The sequence below is a fragment of the Salminus brasiliensis genome, chromosome 5 (assembly GCF_030463535.1).
Source record: "Salminus brasiliensis chromosome 5, fSalBra1.hap2, whole genome shotgun sequence".
Lineage (NCBI taxonomy): Eukaryota > Metazoa > Chordata > Actinopteri > Characiformes > Bryconidae > Salminus > Salminus brasiliensis.
The window spans coordinates 13,201,253-13,220,707 of record NC_132882.1 but is presented as its reverse complement, the minus strand read 5'-3'; the positions used below and the strand labels follow the sequence as shown (position 1 = coordinate 13,220,707).

Here is a 19,455-nt window from a genome sequence, read left to right as displayed (position 1 = left end):
GTATAAAGACAGTTACCCTATCCTTAAAACTGATAAAATAATAAGTCAAACCATTATGAACACCTATGTAATATGCTGTTGGTACAACACGTGCCAACAAAACAGCCCACTCCACATGTTGAATTCAGTTCAACTGTATTTATATAGCACATCGTCACAAAGCACCTTTACAGAGATCTGTGTCCAACCCCTTAGTGAGCAAGCCAGCGGCAACAGCGACAAGGAAAACTCCCTCAGAGTCTGTTAAATGGACTGATCCGATACCCAATTGTGCCGTGTGAGGTATTCATGCGTAAATATGGTTGCAACATCACAACTCCAATGATTACATGGAGGGTGTCTTTGTAGCTTATATGGGCTAAAAGAGCTGGGGAGTGAATTTCACTTTAAAAAGCTTTACACAGTACATACGACACAGTCACTCACACACAGTACCTGCTGGTAGCTGACAGTGCTGCCGATATTGGATGTGGGTGTGCGCATGCTGCTCGGTTTGGGTGGCACTCTGTGGCCCTGCAGCTGCCCTGGGCTTGGGGCAACCACACGCTGCGACATCATCATCTGGGGCACAGAGGCGCTGACTGCAGACCGGATCACACTCTGACCCTGAAGAGAGAAAAAAGCTCAGAGTGAAACTTCACACAGGCAATACTGCAGGGCTGGACATCACTGGTTCAATACTGTAGTTATAACGGCATTATCCATCACATACACTCCAATAAGCATCAGATAAACATCAAATAAAAACAGCACTAAAATCATAACACAATATCACAGTACATCAGCATCATCAGTAGAGAGGATACATCACCCAGCTGTACAGTACAGTAGAATCCTGCTTAACACTGTAGTTTTACTCATAGCCACTAGATGGCAGTCAGACACAGGCTGTGCATTTTTTGCTAATGTTAGATGTATGGTCACTACTCAGTCTACCATTACCTTCCACTTTTTGTCCCCTACTTTACAAGGCTAATATATACTATATGTCCAAATGTTTGTGGACATCCATTCTAGTGTATTCTGGAATGATGGTGCCCCATCCATTACTTCTGGGATGCGTTGTGGAGATCATCCAACATCCTGACCTCACTAATGCTCTTGTCGCTGAATGCAATCAAATCCTCACAGCAATGCGCCAAAATCTAGTAGATTTTGTCAGATACCCCGGGCTTTCCCTGACTGATAAAATAAATGCCACTGCTTTCAGCTCCACATACAGCCTCATGAACAGTGTCAGTGTCAGGTCCACACAGTGCTCCAACCCAGCTAGCTCACACCTCCTAAGAACATCATGTCCTATGTAAGTGAGGCAGCAGTCAGAAATACTGTGACGAACGTTTAGTCACACACAAACTGTGATCGAGTGTATCACAGTTCAAACATTTACCGCATTTCTGAGCTGCGTCTCTCGCTGGGAAGAATCCCACCTTGCCGAATTGGAGCATTTGATTGGTTCTGCCTCTGAGTTTGACTGTCTGCTGTTCTGCCCCCCAGCTGAAGGGGAGATTTTGATTGGTTCTGCAGCACAGTTTGACTGTCAGTCTATTTTTGCCCACAGGTCAGTGTAGTTTAAGAAGAGTGGAGTTCTTTTAATAAGCAGCAGAAGTCAATTATAAAGTCGTTGTTGAGAACATGGATGCTTAATTTATTTGGCGGGCCGGATTACAACCTTTATGGGTGTGGTTCAGGCCCATGGGCCATATGTTTGCCACTCCTGCTCTACTTCATTTATCTCTGGTCAGTTTCTGAGCACATATTATTGAAACTGACCAGTAAAGAAGGGCAAGAGAATGACTACCATCAACTGTTTTTGAATAGATGGGCTACAGTCTGTAACTGTACACCAGCAAGGTGAAGTTACACATTTACCATACCTGGGGTTTATAGTGTACTGTGCAACATAACACAGACAGCCCTGAGAGATCAGGAGTGTATATATATATTTTAGTGTGTGTGTGTGTTTGTGCTAGTGTTAGAGTGTGTGCGCATGCACGTGAGTGCGTGAGACCTCCTGACCTGTGCAGCACGAAGGTTCTGGGTGTCTGTGCTATGATGTCTGTGGCCAGCTCCAGGGGGCAGTTTGGTGCTGGCCTGAGAGCTGTGGGCTGATGGGTGGACAGAGGCAGAACTGCTCTGAACCACAGATACCTGTTAGTAAGACAGGCAGAGAGAGAGAGACAGAGGGAGAGAGACAGAGAGTCATTTATATATTCATATTGTTGGAAGGCTTTCATATGCTAAACTATGATATGAAACTATAAAAGTAACCAATGTAAAAAAAAAATACAGTTGAGTCAATCTACAAACAACCAGCACTTTATACTGATACCTAGCTTAACCAAAGAAGCTTTTCCAAACATTTCATTGGTTGGCACTGGTCAGGAAGGTTCAGGGCTGTTTTTAGATGGGCACACCTACACAGATTTACTTTATCATCTCCAAATGTAACCACCTCCACTTAGAATCCGAGGCTTTGAGCCATCTGTTCCAAAATTACTGACTAAGCCTCCACAGGCACCACTGTTACATTCAAAAAGGCAACATAGGGCAAATTTCGGCAGGTGATTTTTGCTCATCAAAGGACCTTGGAACAACATGTGTCCCAGATCTTGATCTGCACTGTTACAAAATAATCAACATTACTCACTTCATCTGTAAGCGGTCATAATGTTTTGGGATAATATTCTGTGTATGCTCAATCATTTAGAATCCTAAGCGTTTTTCATTTAATCACTAAGCATTTATCATTGTACATAAATGTTATTGGTATTACAATAAAATATATCTCATGTTACTGGATAGTTGAAACCACTAACACAGGAAAACAGCCGAAATGTGTCAGTAATCAGCCAGTTCAGTGCAGCAACCAACAGTTACTTAGGGGACACTGAACTATTTAATCGAAATGAAATGCCCCACGTGGCATTAATATGAGGCTATATATGACTGACCTTGAGAAGGTTATGCTGGTATACCTGCCAATTCTCTAAAGAATATAATGTACATGTTCAGTGTTGGACTTTACCTGATCCAGCCTGCACTTCTTTTTCATATTGTACAAATGCTGGCACCGGTTCACAGTAAAGAAGAGACACTTTCCATTTAATCTGAGTAGTCTACATCTAGCAATCAGGGCAGACATTCAATATTTCATCATCTCCTTGTGAAACATGGTTAACAGCCATAACTGCACAGTTGATAGATACTTTCTGAAGTATGAAAGAAAGAGTGAAAAAAGAAAAAAAAAGAAAAGCAAGGGAAAGAAGAACGAGAGAAGAGAAGGAGATGTGCGAGTGAAAGAGAAGCAAGAGAAAAAGAGAAAGAAGAGCGAAAGAAGTGTGAAAGAAATGCAAGATAAATATGTTTAAAGGAAAGAGAAAGCAAAAGAAGAGCAAGAGAAAAGAAAGAGCAAAAGAGAAAGAAGAGAGAGAGAGAGAGAGAGAGAGGAAGAGGGAAAAAGAACGAAAGAAAGAAAGAAAGAAAAAGAGAGAGAGAGATAGACGCGGGGGTAGAGAAAGAAAGAGAAAAAGAAAGAAAGAAAGAAAGAAAGAAAGAGAGAGGAGGGGGGGAGAAATAAAGAGAAAGAAAGAAAGAAAGAAAGAGAGAGAGAGGAGGGGGGAGAAAGAAAGAGAGAAGGGGGAGAGAAATAAAGAGAAAAGAAAGAAAGAAAGAAAGAAAGAAAGAAAGAGAGAGAGAGGGAGAGAAAGAAAGAAAGAAAGAAAGAAAGAAAGAAAGAAAGAGAAAGAGGAGGAGGGAGAGAAAGAAAGAGAAAGAAAGAAAAAAAGAAAGAGAGAGAGAGGAGGGGGGAGAGAAAGAAAGAGAAAGAGAAAGAAAGAGAGAGAGAGAGAGGAGGGGGGAGAGAAAGAAAGAAAGAAAGAGAGAGAGAGGGGGGGAGAAAGAAAGAGAGAAGGGGGAGAGAAATAAAGAGAAAGAAAGAAAGAAAGAAAGAAAGAAAGAAAGAAAGAAAGAAAGAAAGAGGGAGAGAAAGAAAGAGAAAGAAAGAAAGAAAGAAAGAAAGAAAGAGAGAGGAGGAGGGAGAGAAAGAAAGAGAAAGAAAGAAAGAAAGAGAGGGAGAGGAGGAGGGAGAGAAAGAAAGAGAAAGAAAGAAAGAAAGAGAGAGAGAGGAGGGGGGAGAGAAAGAAAGAGAAAGAGAAAGAAAGAGAGAGAGAGGGGGGAGAGAAAGAAAGAAAGAAAGAGAGAGGGGGGAGAAATAAGAGAAAGAAAGAAAGAAAGAAAGAAAGAAAGAAAGAAAGAGAGAGAGAGGGAGAGAAATAAAGAGAAAGAAAGAAAGAGAGAGAGAGAAGGGGGGGAGAAAGAAAGAGAGATAGAAAGAAAGAAAGAAAGAAAGAAAGAGAGAGAGAGGAGGGGGGAGAAAGAAAGAGCGAGAGAGAGAGAGAAAGAGAGAGAGAGAAAGAGAGAGAGAAAGAGAGAGAGAAAGAAAGAAAAGAGTGAGAGAAAGAAGAGGGAGAAAGAATGAAAGAAAGAATGAAAGAGAGAGAAAGAGAGAGAAAGAGAGAGAGAGGAGAGAGAGAGAGGAGGGGGAGAGAAAGAAAGAGAAAGAAAGAAAGAAATAAAGAAAGAAAGAAAGAGAGAGAGAGAGAGAGACAGAGAGAGGATGGAGAAACCTTGTGGGAGAGGTTCTCCTTCTGTAGTTGAGACTGTCTAAGTTTCTTCAGCAGAACCAGACGAGCCTCTTCGAGCCTCAACTCCTCTCTCAAAGCTTTAATCACCCGCTGACGCTCAGCTACACTCTTCCCCTGAAACAATATACACACACACACACACACACACACACACACACACACACACACACAGAGAGAGAGAGAGAGAGAGACAGGTTTTTATATAATGTTAAGACGTGTGATCATACACCAAGTATATGTCCCATTGGTGTTATGCAATAATCCATCTGTATATTTCAACACCCATGTAATAATGTGCACATGCATCCCAACACTCAGAGATGAGAAACACTGTTACAAAATAATAATCAAATAATATATTATATAATAAAAAAAATCTTAAACATTTAATTAAATAACTAAACATATTTGACACAGTAGTTTAAACCACAAATGCAGGAGAGACTAAACCAACTGTGTCAGTAATCTACACTGTGCTGTATCTACACTCAGACTTTCCCAGTCTGCCTCTTTACCTTAAACATGTCCAGGTTTACAGGCTTCACTCTCTCTTCTCTGCCTGCTCCTTTGGGACTGGACGCCTCGTTGTCAGACAGGACAATGACATCAGGAGAGGGAGTGTGCCGCTCTTTATCCACAACACTGTCATCACAAACAGCATGTGATCAACAGAAACAAAGAGGATTTACTCTTTTTAATTCTGAAATCATTGGTTATCGATTATTGATTCTTTTTTGTGTATATATATATATATATATATATATATTTATATATATTCTTTAAAAAAAAAATTATGTAAAGTAATGCAGCAATACTATATATCCAAATGTTTGTGGACACCCCTTCTAATGAATGCATTCAGCCATTTTAAGTTGCTGACACAGCTGTGCAAATGCACACACACATGGCTTGTCTAGTCCTGACAGAGAAGTATTGCCAGTAGAACAGGACTCTCTAGAGAGGATAAACATGAATCTATTGACACATGTCAAATGGCAGGCGTGGGCTAGAGGTGTATAAAGCCCCCCAGCATTGAGCTGTGGAGCACTGGAACTGTGTTCTCTGGAATGATGGTGCTCCATCCAGTACTACTGGGATGAGTTGGAGACTAAGTGCACGGGAAGGTATGGTTGCGATCGTCCAACATCCTAAGCTCACTAATACTGTTGTCACTGAATGCGATCAAATCTTTACAGCAATGTTCCAAAATCAAGTAAAAAGCCTTCCCCGCACAGGATTTTCTTCTGATTTCATACCCATATCCAGACATCCATATAGTGTCCATATAGTGCAAGTACAAATAAATTAGTAAATAAATAAATAATCACACAGACAGCATCAGCCCGGAATGACCAATAATTAATAACAAGATTTATATTGAGTTTCCAGCATACAGTTTTTTAAGATGATACTTTAAGAGTTGCCCATTGACAGGAATACAGTTTATTTACATTGAGCAACACAAATGAACCACAACTCCAAACCAATTAGAATAAAGTGCCTTAAATATGAGCAACAGATATGGCATTGTAATTATTACTACTATATAACCAATAATTGGTGTCCCATTTTGGCTCATGGACACAGTAGTTAAGCTTTGCAATTGTAGAAAAGTTTTTTCATCAGTTTCAACAGGGGGCACACAGTGAGGTACAGTGAGGGAGAATCACCTTCAAAATCTTCAATACTCCTAAATTCAACTAGTGATGTAAAAATTACAATTCTAGTGAGCTGTGGCCTGAAGAATATGGTTGGACATGGTTAGATACACTCTTCGATAATCTTTTCTCTACGTTGTGTGGAGTGTTCGTTTGTCTTCGTAGTGTATTTGTTGGCAAGAATACTGATTAACCAGTGGCTGGACCTTCCAGAAGGGTCTCTTTATGGTGATCTACTAGCACCAACTACCTAGATGTCTGTTGAATTAAGTCAGTCACTTATAAAGAGGGTGAATATTTATGCATCACTTATTTTATAATGATATATTTTTGTTTACTGGCATTACTTTGTAGAAATCTGTTTTCACTTTGACATTAATGTTTCATTGTAAATTAAGTAAGCACAATTCCATTTACATAAGCAATAAAGAAGGTGATTTTTTATAGGCACTGCAGCATATAAAATGTTTTTGAAATTCAGTAATAAAAATGAAAAGCATCAGCTACAATGTTAATGTACTGTTACCAAAATAATGACAGGACACTTCTTAGCTAAACACATCACAGAGCACTATGAGCTCTTCTTCCTGCATCAAGTACAGGCATAACTGATCAAACAGATCTGCACTCTCTCTCTGAATTACTCTCAATTAATAGGCTAATGGAGGTGAAAATGAGTTACTGAAGAGTTCAGATGCATGCTTCCCTGATCATCTGGAGGCTAGGTTTGTTTGTGAGGACAGACACACTCACAGCTCAATGTCAAAACTAACTGCAAATAACATTACAGGGCGTACATGGAGTAATTGGAGTAAATATTACTTGTACGTAAAGCAGGACGATATGGAAAACATCACAATATTTAAAGATGTTTTACAATATACAACATTTATCGCAATACTTCATCATGTAGCCAAAATGCACCAGCAGCGTAAAAAATTTATAATAAATAAAACTGCTACCCAGATACTCTCCCATACTGAGTATCGTGATATCCACGATACACTCATAAAAGCATATTGTGAACCATGAAAACAAAATTTATCACAAAACGCTTACTTAGCTCAAATCCTCTCCTGCTTTTGACCTTTCCAGTCTGCACAACGGTAACTCATAGGGGTGTAACACTACATCACAGAATGGGGGTCACAGTTTCATGCAATCGCACAGAGAATACACAATATATGCTATTAGGGTAAATACCAGTATTTTACAAGTGCGCTCCACCCGGAAACCTTCAACTGTAAGCCGTCTGGATTTGCATGGTATTGTGGAAACTGTAGTGGTTTAGGAGTACTGTTGTGGTAACTGTTGTCTCATTTGTAAAAAAAACCCCGCCGCTCCCCCTCCTTCCCTCTCTCTCTCTCTCTCGTCTCTTTACCTCTTGTTGCTGAGTGTAGAGAGAGAACTGCTTAATTAACACACTACAGAAGGAGAGACTATAAATCACTAGATGGAACAAACTATACCTATCTGTTGAAATGATATGAAAAGAATCCTGGGTTAGTCTTATAGTCTTAGTTATAGTTCCTGTTGTATCATACATGTACTGAACTGTGAGGTCCAAACTGTGGTGTGAACTGAACCGTGCCTTTTGTGTACCGTTACACCCCCCGTAATCAAGAGGGCAAGATTTTGCAAACGGACAATTATCAGTACACCTGTCTGCCTACATATGACCATTCTCACCTCCTCTTGGCACTCATGTCCACAGGCTCATCACTGATGTTCTCTTTGCCACTGCGACCCATCAGGGAGTGGGCCATGGCTGGTGCTCTCAGGCTGCCGTTGAGCTTCTCTTCATAGGCAGCATATCCCAGTGCTGCGTGGCTGCTGGCCCCCGCGCCCCTTAGGTCTGCCAGAGCCCCAGAGCCCCCCTCTAGACCCCCAAGGTCCTTCCGTTTCAGCAGAGCCAGCATCTTCAGCCGCTCCATGGCCTCATGGCCCTCTACCTTCAGCCTCTTGGGCAGAACATCATCCTGAACCCGTCCACGCTCCTCCGCAGGCTCCAAGCCTCGCTTCAGCAGGTTCAGCCGCAGGGCCTCCTCACTCATTCGATCCATTCTGGATGTAAAAACACACACACAGGTCAAAAAACTTGTTCTACTTCCAAACACAAAGTGTGAAATTCCTTTCTTAAATTTATTTAAAACCTCCATCATTTCATTTGCGTCTACCACTAAAGCACACTAACCTGTCACAAATTAAATTAGAGACAGCTATATGGAAACGTAATAGATTTCAGAATACAGCTTGTTTCATCACTCCCTTGAGACACACAATGTATTAACAATGTGATTATGTGAATATTGCACAAATTGTGGCATACACTGTAAATTCTTCACAATATCTTCTGCCTCGAGCACTAAAGAAATCATCATCTCATCTAGAAGTTAAACGTGTTTTTATTTATCATTTCAAAAATAGTAGAAATTTGCTAAAAAAACTCATAGCTTCAAGTAGAGCTTTATCAAGACCTCTCCCTGTTTATTCTTTCATCCAGAACTTGGCTCATGCATTTTTTTAAACCCAGAAACACCAGTCATGTAGCTGCACTTAATTTTGCCCCCCTACTGAAAATGTAAGATTAATACTGCATGAGTAACACAGCAGGCGAATGAAACGGAGTATGTCTTCCATGTATGGGATACACATATGTTCTATCTGTTCAGTTCTCATTATACTTACACTACTGTTCATCATCATGTTTGGAATCACTTTCCATAGTTTTTATTTATCTACAGGAATAACAGCCTTCAGAAAGCCTTAATGCAGTTGCTGCCCCGGATCTCACTGATTAAACGCAGACTGAAGGAGGAGACCAGCCACTCCCATATGAATGGGAATACTCACAACGCTCAATGTGGCATCTATTTACAGACAAAAACCTGCCTTCCAACAAAATTGAGAGAGTGGAGAATACATTCCCTAAACACCAACGAGAACCGTGGATAAGTAAAAGCTAAATAAGACAGGATCAATAAATTTAATCTGAAAATGTATCCTGAAGCTCTTATTTTTTATATGTTGCCTACAATTATAGTGATTATATTTATTCAATTATGTAGCGTAGATGCTTATGCCTTGTGGCTTGTGGTTGATGCCTTATGGTACGTTAACATCTTACCACCCCGAACCGATTACTACCCACTCACACCCCTATCCCCATTTGGACCAACTTTGTATTCCTTGCAATGTACACAGCAGGCATTGCAGGACTATCAATTTTTACTTGTCAAGTAGTTGTATAAAAAAGTAGTCATCGCTGTATTTGGGGGACGGGGGGTAAAAACAATGAGTGTTCTGGGCAGCAGCAAAGAACCTTTTATTAATAGCTTTTTCATAGTGGCTTACATCAGATGATGCAATTTGAGGTATGCACTGTAGTGGAGTTTGTGCTGAATTTCAGTACGTTTCAGCCTCAGGCACTCTCTTCACAGAAGTACTCAGACTGTCTGATGTGAACTGCACACTAAAATCACCACAGCTCTCAGAATCTTGCCTCAGAAATCAGTCCAATGCAAAACAAACGTGTATCGAGCCAAATGCGGGCGCAGCACACTAGAGGTCTGGAGTTGGTCGTTTTATAAGTCAAGTCGAGGCAAATTTATTTGCATAGCGCTTTTTACAACCTGTACTTACAAAGCAGATTTACAGAAATCTAGAAATAAAACAAACAAATGAAACAATAGAACACGTGATCCCAAGCGAGCAAGCCAAAAGTGACAACGGCAGGGAAAAACTTCCTCAAAGCTGGACGAAGAAACCTTGAGAGGAACCAAAAATCACAAGGTTGGGGGGGGGGGGGGGGGGGGGCAAAATCACTGATGAGGATGGCCGGTCAAACGGCTTGTCCTATTAAATTCAATGGTTCTTACAACCTAGAAGTACAGCTGTGCTTTGGCATGGTCTTGCATTGAAAAGGTCTCTACTCTTGTCATATTGTCACATTAAAAAAGTACTTACTAATACAAAATACTGATTTCGGTTCTCTTCACCAGCCTGTACACCACTATTTTTTCTATACCACTGTAGTTCAGCCACTGTTCTCGACTAGTGGACTGCGGCCCACAGCACTGAGACTCTAGTTGACTAGTCTGTGCAACACCTAACACATACAAATAGGAGGACAATATCTTGTAATGAAGGGAAGATTGAATGGAGCGTCATAGCCTCACTAGTTAGAATAGTTTTAATAAATGTGTTTATTATCATAGAACAATTCTCATCTGCTCATTCGCTCTAATAAACATCCCCACTGATGAAGGATCATCATAGCATGAGAGTACAAACAAGAAACCTGATCATTTAGCTTTATCTACAGAATATATACTTCAGACAGCAGAAGGAAAGCCTGGGCATTCATTCCCTCTGTCTGCTGCTGGTATTGTGACAGAAGCTGCCATGTCTGCTGTGAAACCCCTGGAGTCTGTCTACACCAGTGCACTCAGATTTGTTACTGGTGACACGTTCCCTCATTTCTCACCATTGGGCCCTGAGTATACCCTGGGTTGGTCAGCCTTTTTGCACACATTCTCTTAGGCCCGTCTGGGTGTACTGAGCAGAATACCATGGTATCACGTCTTACAAACCTGATGGCTTGTTTTGATTGGTTTTTAGTTTTTGCTGCCATTTTTTTTTTCATACAATGATTTAATGCAATAAAATGTTAAATGGCGAATTAAGTTGCACCCCTTGCTAACACAGGTGTGCAAATGCACACACACAGCTTTGTTGTGTTGGGGATGGGCACTGTGTTCTCTGGAATGATGGTGCTCCATTCATGGTGTTCTCTGGAAGGAGAAATTATTGACAACAATAATTTCATGCTTGTGTTCTCTGGAATGATCGTTGGTGCTCCATCCAATACTTTTGGGGATTAGCTGGGGAGTTGAGGATGAGGTGGAGTGGTAATCATCTCATGGTCCCTCCAGTACTTTTAGGGTGGTGATCATCCAACATCCTGACCTCACTAATGCTCTTGTAGCTAAATTCAAAATCAGGTCCTCACAGCAATGCTCCAGAATCTAGCAGATGGCATTCCCTGGACAAAGCAGAAGCAACTCTTTTTTTTTTTTAATACTACTGATTTCAGAAGAAACAACGAATGAGCCGTCCAAATACTATTGTGCATACAGTGCATGAACAAATGCTACATGTAGGAATATTTTACAACATTAATATTTTAAGTGTTTTAAAGAAGGTGGAATGTACAACTAGGTTATAGTCGTATAGGTCACTTAAAAATCTTTAATCAGGGAGAAATCTACTGCAGCTTGCTGTGAAATGTGCTGTTCTGGAGAAACGTACAGAGTCAAAATCATACACTGTGGTGGTGAGAGAAAGTTATTACTTCAAATGGTGCTAAATAATCTGCCTGGTGCCTGAGGCATTGCTTTACAATAGTAAGTACGGACTTAAAATGTATTAGCCTCTTCATAGCGGAGAGGCACATCTGGGGAATTGTAAGTCAAAACAGTTCCAGAAAACTTTGCATTTTCTATACATGCTATACAGCATTTTTGTTTGCTGTCTGTTTCTTCATGATGTACAATTTCACATTAAATCAATCAGAATGGCTTTATTTATTTAGGTCTTCTTTTAATTGGGGAGGAAGGCAGACTTTTTTTCAGACAATTCTACAATTCTTACAGTTCTACAACTCGCACACAAACAGTACGTGTCTCTGAACAGGACACTGCTACCAGGCTTTGAGGCAGGACAGATATGAGGATAGATGGATGAGAAGATGGACAGAGAGATGAAATGGATGGATGAATAATTCACATTTTTGCTGAACTCCCCACAGAGTGAAATCTCATTGACATGACCACATGCGAATGAGATTTCTGTGGTCTCTTGGTCACTCTCGCCTTTATGTAGCAAGAGAACTAGAGAGCTAATGGAGGCAGTGTTTTACTACTGGAGGAGAGCTTACTGATCTACAGGCTCGGAGGTAGATTTCAATAAATAGTCTACTCAGTTTTCCACTGAACACAAATGCATTTTTGAATTTGTGGTACTGCACCGGAGCTCGGCTAATTCAGATAAAAAGTGATAGATGCTCATTCTTCAGTAGTTAACACTGTGCAGACTGCATATCCACACACTGCATCATGTTTATTTCAAATAGACTTGTGTTGTTTCTGACTGTGTAAAGCCAATTTTTCACCAGACGCGAGCAACACACTGCTATACTAATCAATGTAGCCCTTTACACTGGTCAAAAGTGCAAAAATACATGTGGAGTCCGTTTCTGCACATGCCACGCAAGGCAAAAGTGGTTCATATTCAGAAACAGTACAAAATGAGGCATTTGCAGTATTCTTGTTGTAAATGTACTTGTGGTGGAAAATGTCTGATACTCTAGCTCGGCAACTAAAATATTCCACAGTGTAAACTTTCCATGGAAATTTTGGGAATATATTGGATTTAATAGGAAATATTGGAAACTTTTAAAGGAACTATATCTTACTATTGATACCACACCTCCTGCATTCACTGTCCGTGTCTCCATCACATGTACAGCATATGTCCAAATGATTTCTAAAAAACCTGACACTCACCACTACTGAAAGCACACATTTGGACCAAAGGACTATTCTGGTAATATTTTGATGAGGTTCTGGTAAATCAGAAAAGCAGAAAAGCAATTTCATTTGAGCTTAGTTTACCAAGGCTAGCAGGTAATCATTATTATTATTATTATTATTATTATTATTATTATTATTATTATATCAATTCAAATAAAAGGTATTTCCCCCACAAGTAAGTGGAGTGTCAGGTTTCTAGAAATCATCTGCACAACGTGGTTGAGGAATGAACAGTGAATGCAGGGTCTGTGGACCCAATAGCCCTGCAGTGTGTAATGTGCCATATGTCTGGGATTGAGGAGCAACTTTGCTATTCAACTGTTTTGGCATCATATCTAATTATTTAGCCAAGATTATGCTTCAGTTTATTTTTACCAACTATATATAAGTTTCTCACCTTTAGCTTTAAATATTCTCAATTTATTCCCTATTAATTCCTATATTAAATGTCCCAACTTTAAAAAATTCCCAGAATATTGCAACCCTACCAATGAGTGTAGAAACCATGGGCAGCACTGTTAGAATTAGACATTGAAGTTGGAAAGATAAGAAGGAAGTTAGATGGAAATAATATTAGCACAATTTTTGTTTTGTTTTTTTTACATGGTAGACAGTTTTGGCTTCAGTGACCACAGTGTAACCTCATAGCTTTAGCTGGAAAACAGTGAGTTTGTTCGCTGTCTCGTAACAGGGAGAATGGCATCTCAGTCATTGCCTCTTTAGGCCAGAACGCTGCTACTGCAACTCTGTAACTCTGGAGGAGCTGCAATAGATTTCTCTCTAAAACTGTGAAACGCTGCATAACGAGTTGATCTGCTTAAAATCCTGTATAATTACTCTATGGCCTTAGTCTTTATGCTTCTTTCACTTCCAGTGCTGGTTCTTTCAGCTTGTCAACAAACACACATGTACAGCTGTCCATAAAGGGGAGTTCATGGCATGATCATTTTGTATCAACAGTAGTGGTGTAAAAGTGAAGTACACTGCACACCTGTAGGGGGAGCCCATGAGGCAAAAATGACATTCTTGCATACTGCTACTTTAAATCAATACAAGCAACTCCAGTACAAACATGTCTGGTTGATGGACTACACTTGGGGTAAAGAGACTGGGAGATGCACAACTGCTACACTGAAGTCTATAAAACCAGCGTAAAAGATGCTCAGGTAGGGTAGAAATCACTCAGTGGATACAGTGGATACACTGCACGGCAAAAGTAACCAATCAGAGCAGCCTTCATTGTGTGTGCATGATGCACCCATCCTTAATTAGACCTACTCCAAGTGGTCCCTCCTCTTCCTCTCCTTTTCAAATATGCATTCATTTCTTTGCTCCCATCAAACTAAACCCCACTTGCTCTCTTTCTCTCAGCCAATCAGCTTCCTACTTTCCTGCCACACACACACACTCAGACCATGGCTGCACACAGAGACACAACTGCATGCACACAAATGCGTGCGCACACAGAGCTCTGGGCTCTCCGCCAGCCGACACGGTCCTCACACGCCTCCAGCAGCTCTGCCATTGCAAAGGAAAGGAGGTGCTAAGATGGAGGGATGGTAAATGACAAGATCAGATACACACACACACACACACACAGACACACACACACACACACACACACACACACACACACACACACTCCTGTACACCACTTTAAGCAAATCAGGGCTGGTTTTAAATCAACACTATGCAGGTCTATTCATACCTAAGGCATTTGAATGAGTAACACCCACTGTGTAATGTGTGTGTAATCTGTCGTGACACACTGGTCTGAGGTACTGGATCGGTATTTGAATTGACCTAAAATGGATTGGATTTCCAGTCAGACATGACTGATCCACATTTAAAACGATCATAGAAGTCATAAAACAATATCAAATACATATACACATTTTATTATATTGTGTGTGTGTGTATATATATATATATATATACACACACACACACACACACACACATACATACATAAGGCACACTTAATGTTGGTGCACAGCTGTTAAAAAATACTGACCAAAACCATTTATGCCTGAAGATTAGACACTATATGTCCAAATGTTTGTGGACACCCCATCTAATTATTGCTTTCAGCTACTCTAAGTTGCAACCATTGCTGACACAGGTGTGGACATGCACACACAGCTTGTCTAGTCCCCGTATAAAAGTATTTCCAATACACTATGAATCTCTGGAGCAGATAAACATGAACCTTTTGGCACCATGCTGCCTAATGCAAGCATGGGCTAGAGGGGTATAAAGCCCTCCAGGAATGATGGTTGGTGCTCCAGCCAGTACTTTTGGGATGAGCTAAGGAGTTGAGGATGAGGTAAGGTGTTGATCATTCAACATCTTGACCTCATTAACACTCTTGTCACTGAATGCAATCAGATTCTCACAGCAATGCTTTCCCTGGACAACAGAGAAAGTTACACCAACAAACGTAGGACAAACTCTTTAATTCCCCATTGCATGAGCAGGTCTCAATACTTTTTGAGTCCATATAGTGGACTTCTACACACGAATAAGCGCGATCATTTAGACTTGTATGAGATGCTATCTACTGGAGGTAGACATTTCCGTCAACGGTAATCACCCCTTCAATAAAAGTATAAGGCTCTTACAACCTCAGGCTACCGCACACTGGACATGCTGTCAGACAGTGACGCCATTCAACATCTTACTATTACTGTGCTAATTTTAAACTCTGACCCAGAACTCAAAACCCATTATAAGTGACGCAATGCAGCTGCTCTGTATTTAACCCCTTTTGCAAATTAGGTTAATCAGCAAAATGTACAAACTGACAGCTGTTAGCAATAAACCAATCAAATCAAACAATTGAATAACCTCAACACAACTAATGGGACAACAGTTGGCACAATGCAGTCAGGCAGGTAATGCTCTCCTGGCGTTCACCAAACTCAGACTCCTCTATCAGACTGCTAGACAGAGACGCAGGATTCGTCACTCCACAGAACACATTCCTACTGCTCCAGAGTCCAGCGGCATTGTGCTTTACACCACTCCATCCAACACTTGGCGTTGTGCTTGGTGATGTAAGGCTTGCATGCAGCTGCTTGGAAGCTGCCAAAGTAACCCATGCCATTAACTCCAGGCGCAGAGTTTTCGGGCTGATGTTAATGCCAGAGGAGGTCTGGAACAGTCAGCAGAGTGTTGATGACCTTTATGCACTCAGCACTCTGCGACCCTGCCCTGTAACTTCACATGAATATCTAGAATATCTAGAAGGGAAGAAATTTCACCAAATGACTTGTTGCAACTAGAGCTGGGCAATATGACAATATTTTTATAGTATTGTGATAAATTTTGTTATTGTGATACACAACATGCTTGTCTAAGCATATCGAGGACATCGGTAGTGCTTAATTAACACTGATCAACTGTATCATGCTTCATTACCAACAGTGTAATCAGACTGGTTTTATTGGATGAAGTGCAGAAGATGTTGAATATCGGATAATCTCTGTTCTCAGTACAGGAGAGGATCTGAATTTAAGTTTTTAAGAATCAGATCTAAGCTACTGATGTATTCAGTCTGTAATTACATGTACTATGATAATTCTCGTAAAAAATGTCTTTAAAATCATGATTTCAGTATTTTTACCATATCGCCAAGCCCTAGTTGCATCAGTGGCATCCTATTACAGAACCACGCTGGAGTTCAGTGAGCTCTTTAGAACCACCCATTCTTTCACTAATGTGTGTAAAGGCAGGCTGCATGGCGAGGTGCTTGATTTTATACATCTGTGGCAAAGGGACTGAATGAAACACCTAAATTCAATGATTAAGAGGTGTGTCCCAATACTTTTGTCCATATAGTGTACATTGTGTCTATGCAAACATATCACACTACACATCGTGATATGACATTCACACGGCAACTTTTCTCACCAAATCAGACTAATCTGACTTTCATCTGAACAGTTCACGCTCTTAAACTGACACATGTGCAAAAGACCAACGGAATGAGAAGAAAAATCTTCTTCAGAATCACAAGAGCGATCCAGGAGTCCCAGTGACTGACAGCTCCAGGTGCATGTGTATCAGATATGCATCGGATTCTAGTACCACACATGAAAGTGGCTCAAATCAGACCTGAAAATGTCGGATTCAGTGTGTGTTTTGCCGTTTATACTACCACAGTGAACAAATCTGCGTCACATATGAAGAAAAAGATCAGATTTGGGCCACTTTTTCCCTGCTGTTTGAACATAGTCAAACCTGATGCAGAATCTGATCTACTGTACATGATGTTACTGTGATTATGGAAAATGAATGCCTTAACAGATCACTGGCATCAGACTGGTACTTGTTAGATACTCTAAATTCAGATATAGTAATTTGTGCATAGTGTGTTAGTGTATGGGTAGGCTGGTAAGACGAAGAAAGAGAAAGAGAGAGAGTTGCAGCATGATTAAGCTTTCGCAGCCTGAATCACTTTACTAGTGGAGATCCACACAAAGAAACATCTACACAGAAACCCAAGTCATGCCAGTGTGTGTGAGTGTGTATGTATGTGTATGTATGTGTGTGTGTGTGTGTGTGTGGATCCTTTGTTAGCCCAGACCGCCCCCTCCCTTTGCAATGCACGCGTGCACACACTTCTTGCTCTCTTACTCTTTTTCTGTCACGTATGGGCCCACACACACTCTCTCTCCTACACTCACACACACACACACACACACACACACACAGACAACTGCAGTTTGGAAAAGCTTTAAAACGCCACCAGAGAAGCAAAGATCCAGCAAGATCCTCTCCGTGGTGGGCACACATACACACACACACACACACACACACCTCATAGCACCCCTCCCCCATTGCACAATCCTCTCTGCATCAGTCTGCCAATCAAAAGCACCCACTCTACTCTACTGGGCAGTCTGGGCTCAACAAAACCAGCCCCCACCTCACACAAACAGTCCTACACACACACACACACACACACACACACACACACACACACACACACACACACACACACACACACACACACACACACACACACTGCCTCCAGCAATACACAGCAATGTTTCCAAATAAGCCGTTAGTGATCTGATGAAACTGTCGTTGCCTCTGTCCAATTCATTTATTCACATGACAGGAAATAATGTGAATGCAGAAAAACACACGCTCCGTCTACTTTCTCTGCCAGCGTCTGTCATGCCACACTTTTCTGAAAGCAACCAGAAGCAGTGATTTATTTGCCCTTGCGCTGATTCCACTTCTTAAGAAGTTGTGGAATACCGTAAATACATTCCTTTTGCGTCCGCTGAACAGCTTTTACTGAGCAGTAATTCTCGACAACTGCAGAAAATATACCATCAAACATAAACAGCTATTTCAGTAAGTTAACCCGACTAAAGGAAGCCTTACTCGAGCCAAAAACTGAAATTCTTCTGTCCAATACACGAGAGGGGCAGATGCTGAACATGTCTATGACACAGTTCATTTGTCATGGTCATGGTTATTGATATCTAGGTTGCAATCAAAAATGCTGGTTTTCCACAGGCCAGTACAGATTAAAGCTCATGATGCAGAGGGGCAAAGCTCACATAAACGGCACAAAGTGCTATTGTAATGCAGGCAAATCTGCTGAGAACTCACAAGGCCCTGGGACAACATGTCACGGAAGGCCAGAGAGAGAGAGAGAGAGAGAGAAAGAGAGAGAGAGAGAGAGAGAGAGAGAGAGAGAGAGAGAGAGAGAGAGAGAGAGAGAGAGAGAGAGAGATGAAGGAGACAGCTCCAAATATTTTAAAGGTGCCATAGAATGAATAAGTAGCAGATATTTGACTTGGGTTGAGACATAAATGCTCAGCTGTGGTTTTACAAGCCTATTTACAACCCTGTTATTGAAATGAAACACACTGAATTTCCTGTGTGGTGGGCTGAACAATTTCAACTCCGCTCCGATTGACTGGTTTACGTCACTGCAGGAACACAGTATATACATGAATAGTGCTTCCCAAGTGGCGTTTTGTCCCTGGCAGCGCTTCCCAGAGGGGCACTTTCCCTGGTGGCGCTTTTTCTGGCGGAGCTTCCCATCTAGGAGGACTTTGAGTTACCCTTTTTTGGACAGTGCCATCTAAGAAATTCGTAGTCAGAAGGCCTGGTTCACATAGAGTTTTGGAATTGTGGAAAGCGATAAGACAATAGTGTTTCGCTCCCTTATTCAATGCCAAGGAAAATGCAAGTTTCCAATTGCAGGGCACATTTAAAAATACCCTCTATGTCCAATGTTTCTTCCGACATCAATTGTAGCTGCAGTAACAGTCTAACATCTAAGGAACATTTTACATTAGATGTTGAAACATTGCTGTGAGGATTTGATTGCATTTAGCGACAACAGCATTATTGATGTCATTTACTGATGGTTAGATGAATAGACTGTTCTAAAGGTATTGTACGGTGCTCTAAAACCCCAGAGCACGCAGTTCCACTGCTCCACAGTTCAATCCTGGGGGCTTTATGCCCCTGCAGCTGACGGTAAGCATTGGTGACCTTAGACCAGGGATGTCCAATCTTTACTTTACAGTA

General features: G+C 41.1%; 1 protein-coding gene across 5 annotated transcripts in view; it reads right to left on the bottom strand.

The window, feature by feature from the left end:
- LOC140556009 (transcriptional repressor p66-beta-like) overlaps positions 1 to 19,455 on the bottom strand; it is a 40,303-nt gene that overhangs the window by 7,715 nt on the left and 13,133 nt on the right. For all 5 annotated transcript variants that reach the window (XM_072679444.1, XM_072679446.1, XM_072679445.1 and 2 more), the window contains exons 2-6: positions 7,994 to 8,368; positions 5,162 to 5,288; positions 4,629 to 4,760; positions 2,020 to 2,151; positions 436 to 606 (exon numbers count right to left, since the gene is read on the bottom strand). In XM_072679444.1, coding sequence (XP_072535545.1) covers positions 436 to 606; positions 2,020 to 2,151; positions 4,629 to 4,760; positions 5,162 to 5,288; positions 7,994 to 8,367 — 936 coding nt within the window. In that variant the 5' untranslated portion in view covers position 8,368. The remainder of the gene's footprint in view (positions 1 to 435; positions 607 to 2,019; positions 2,152 to 4,628; positions 4,761 to 5,161; positions 5,289 to 7,993; positions 8,369 to 19,455) is intronic.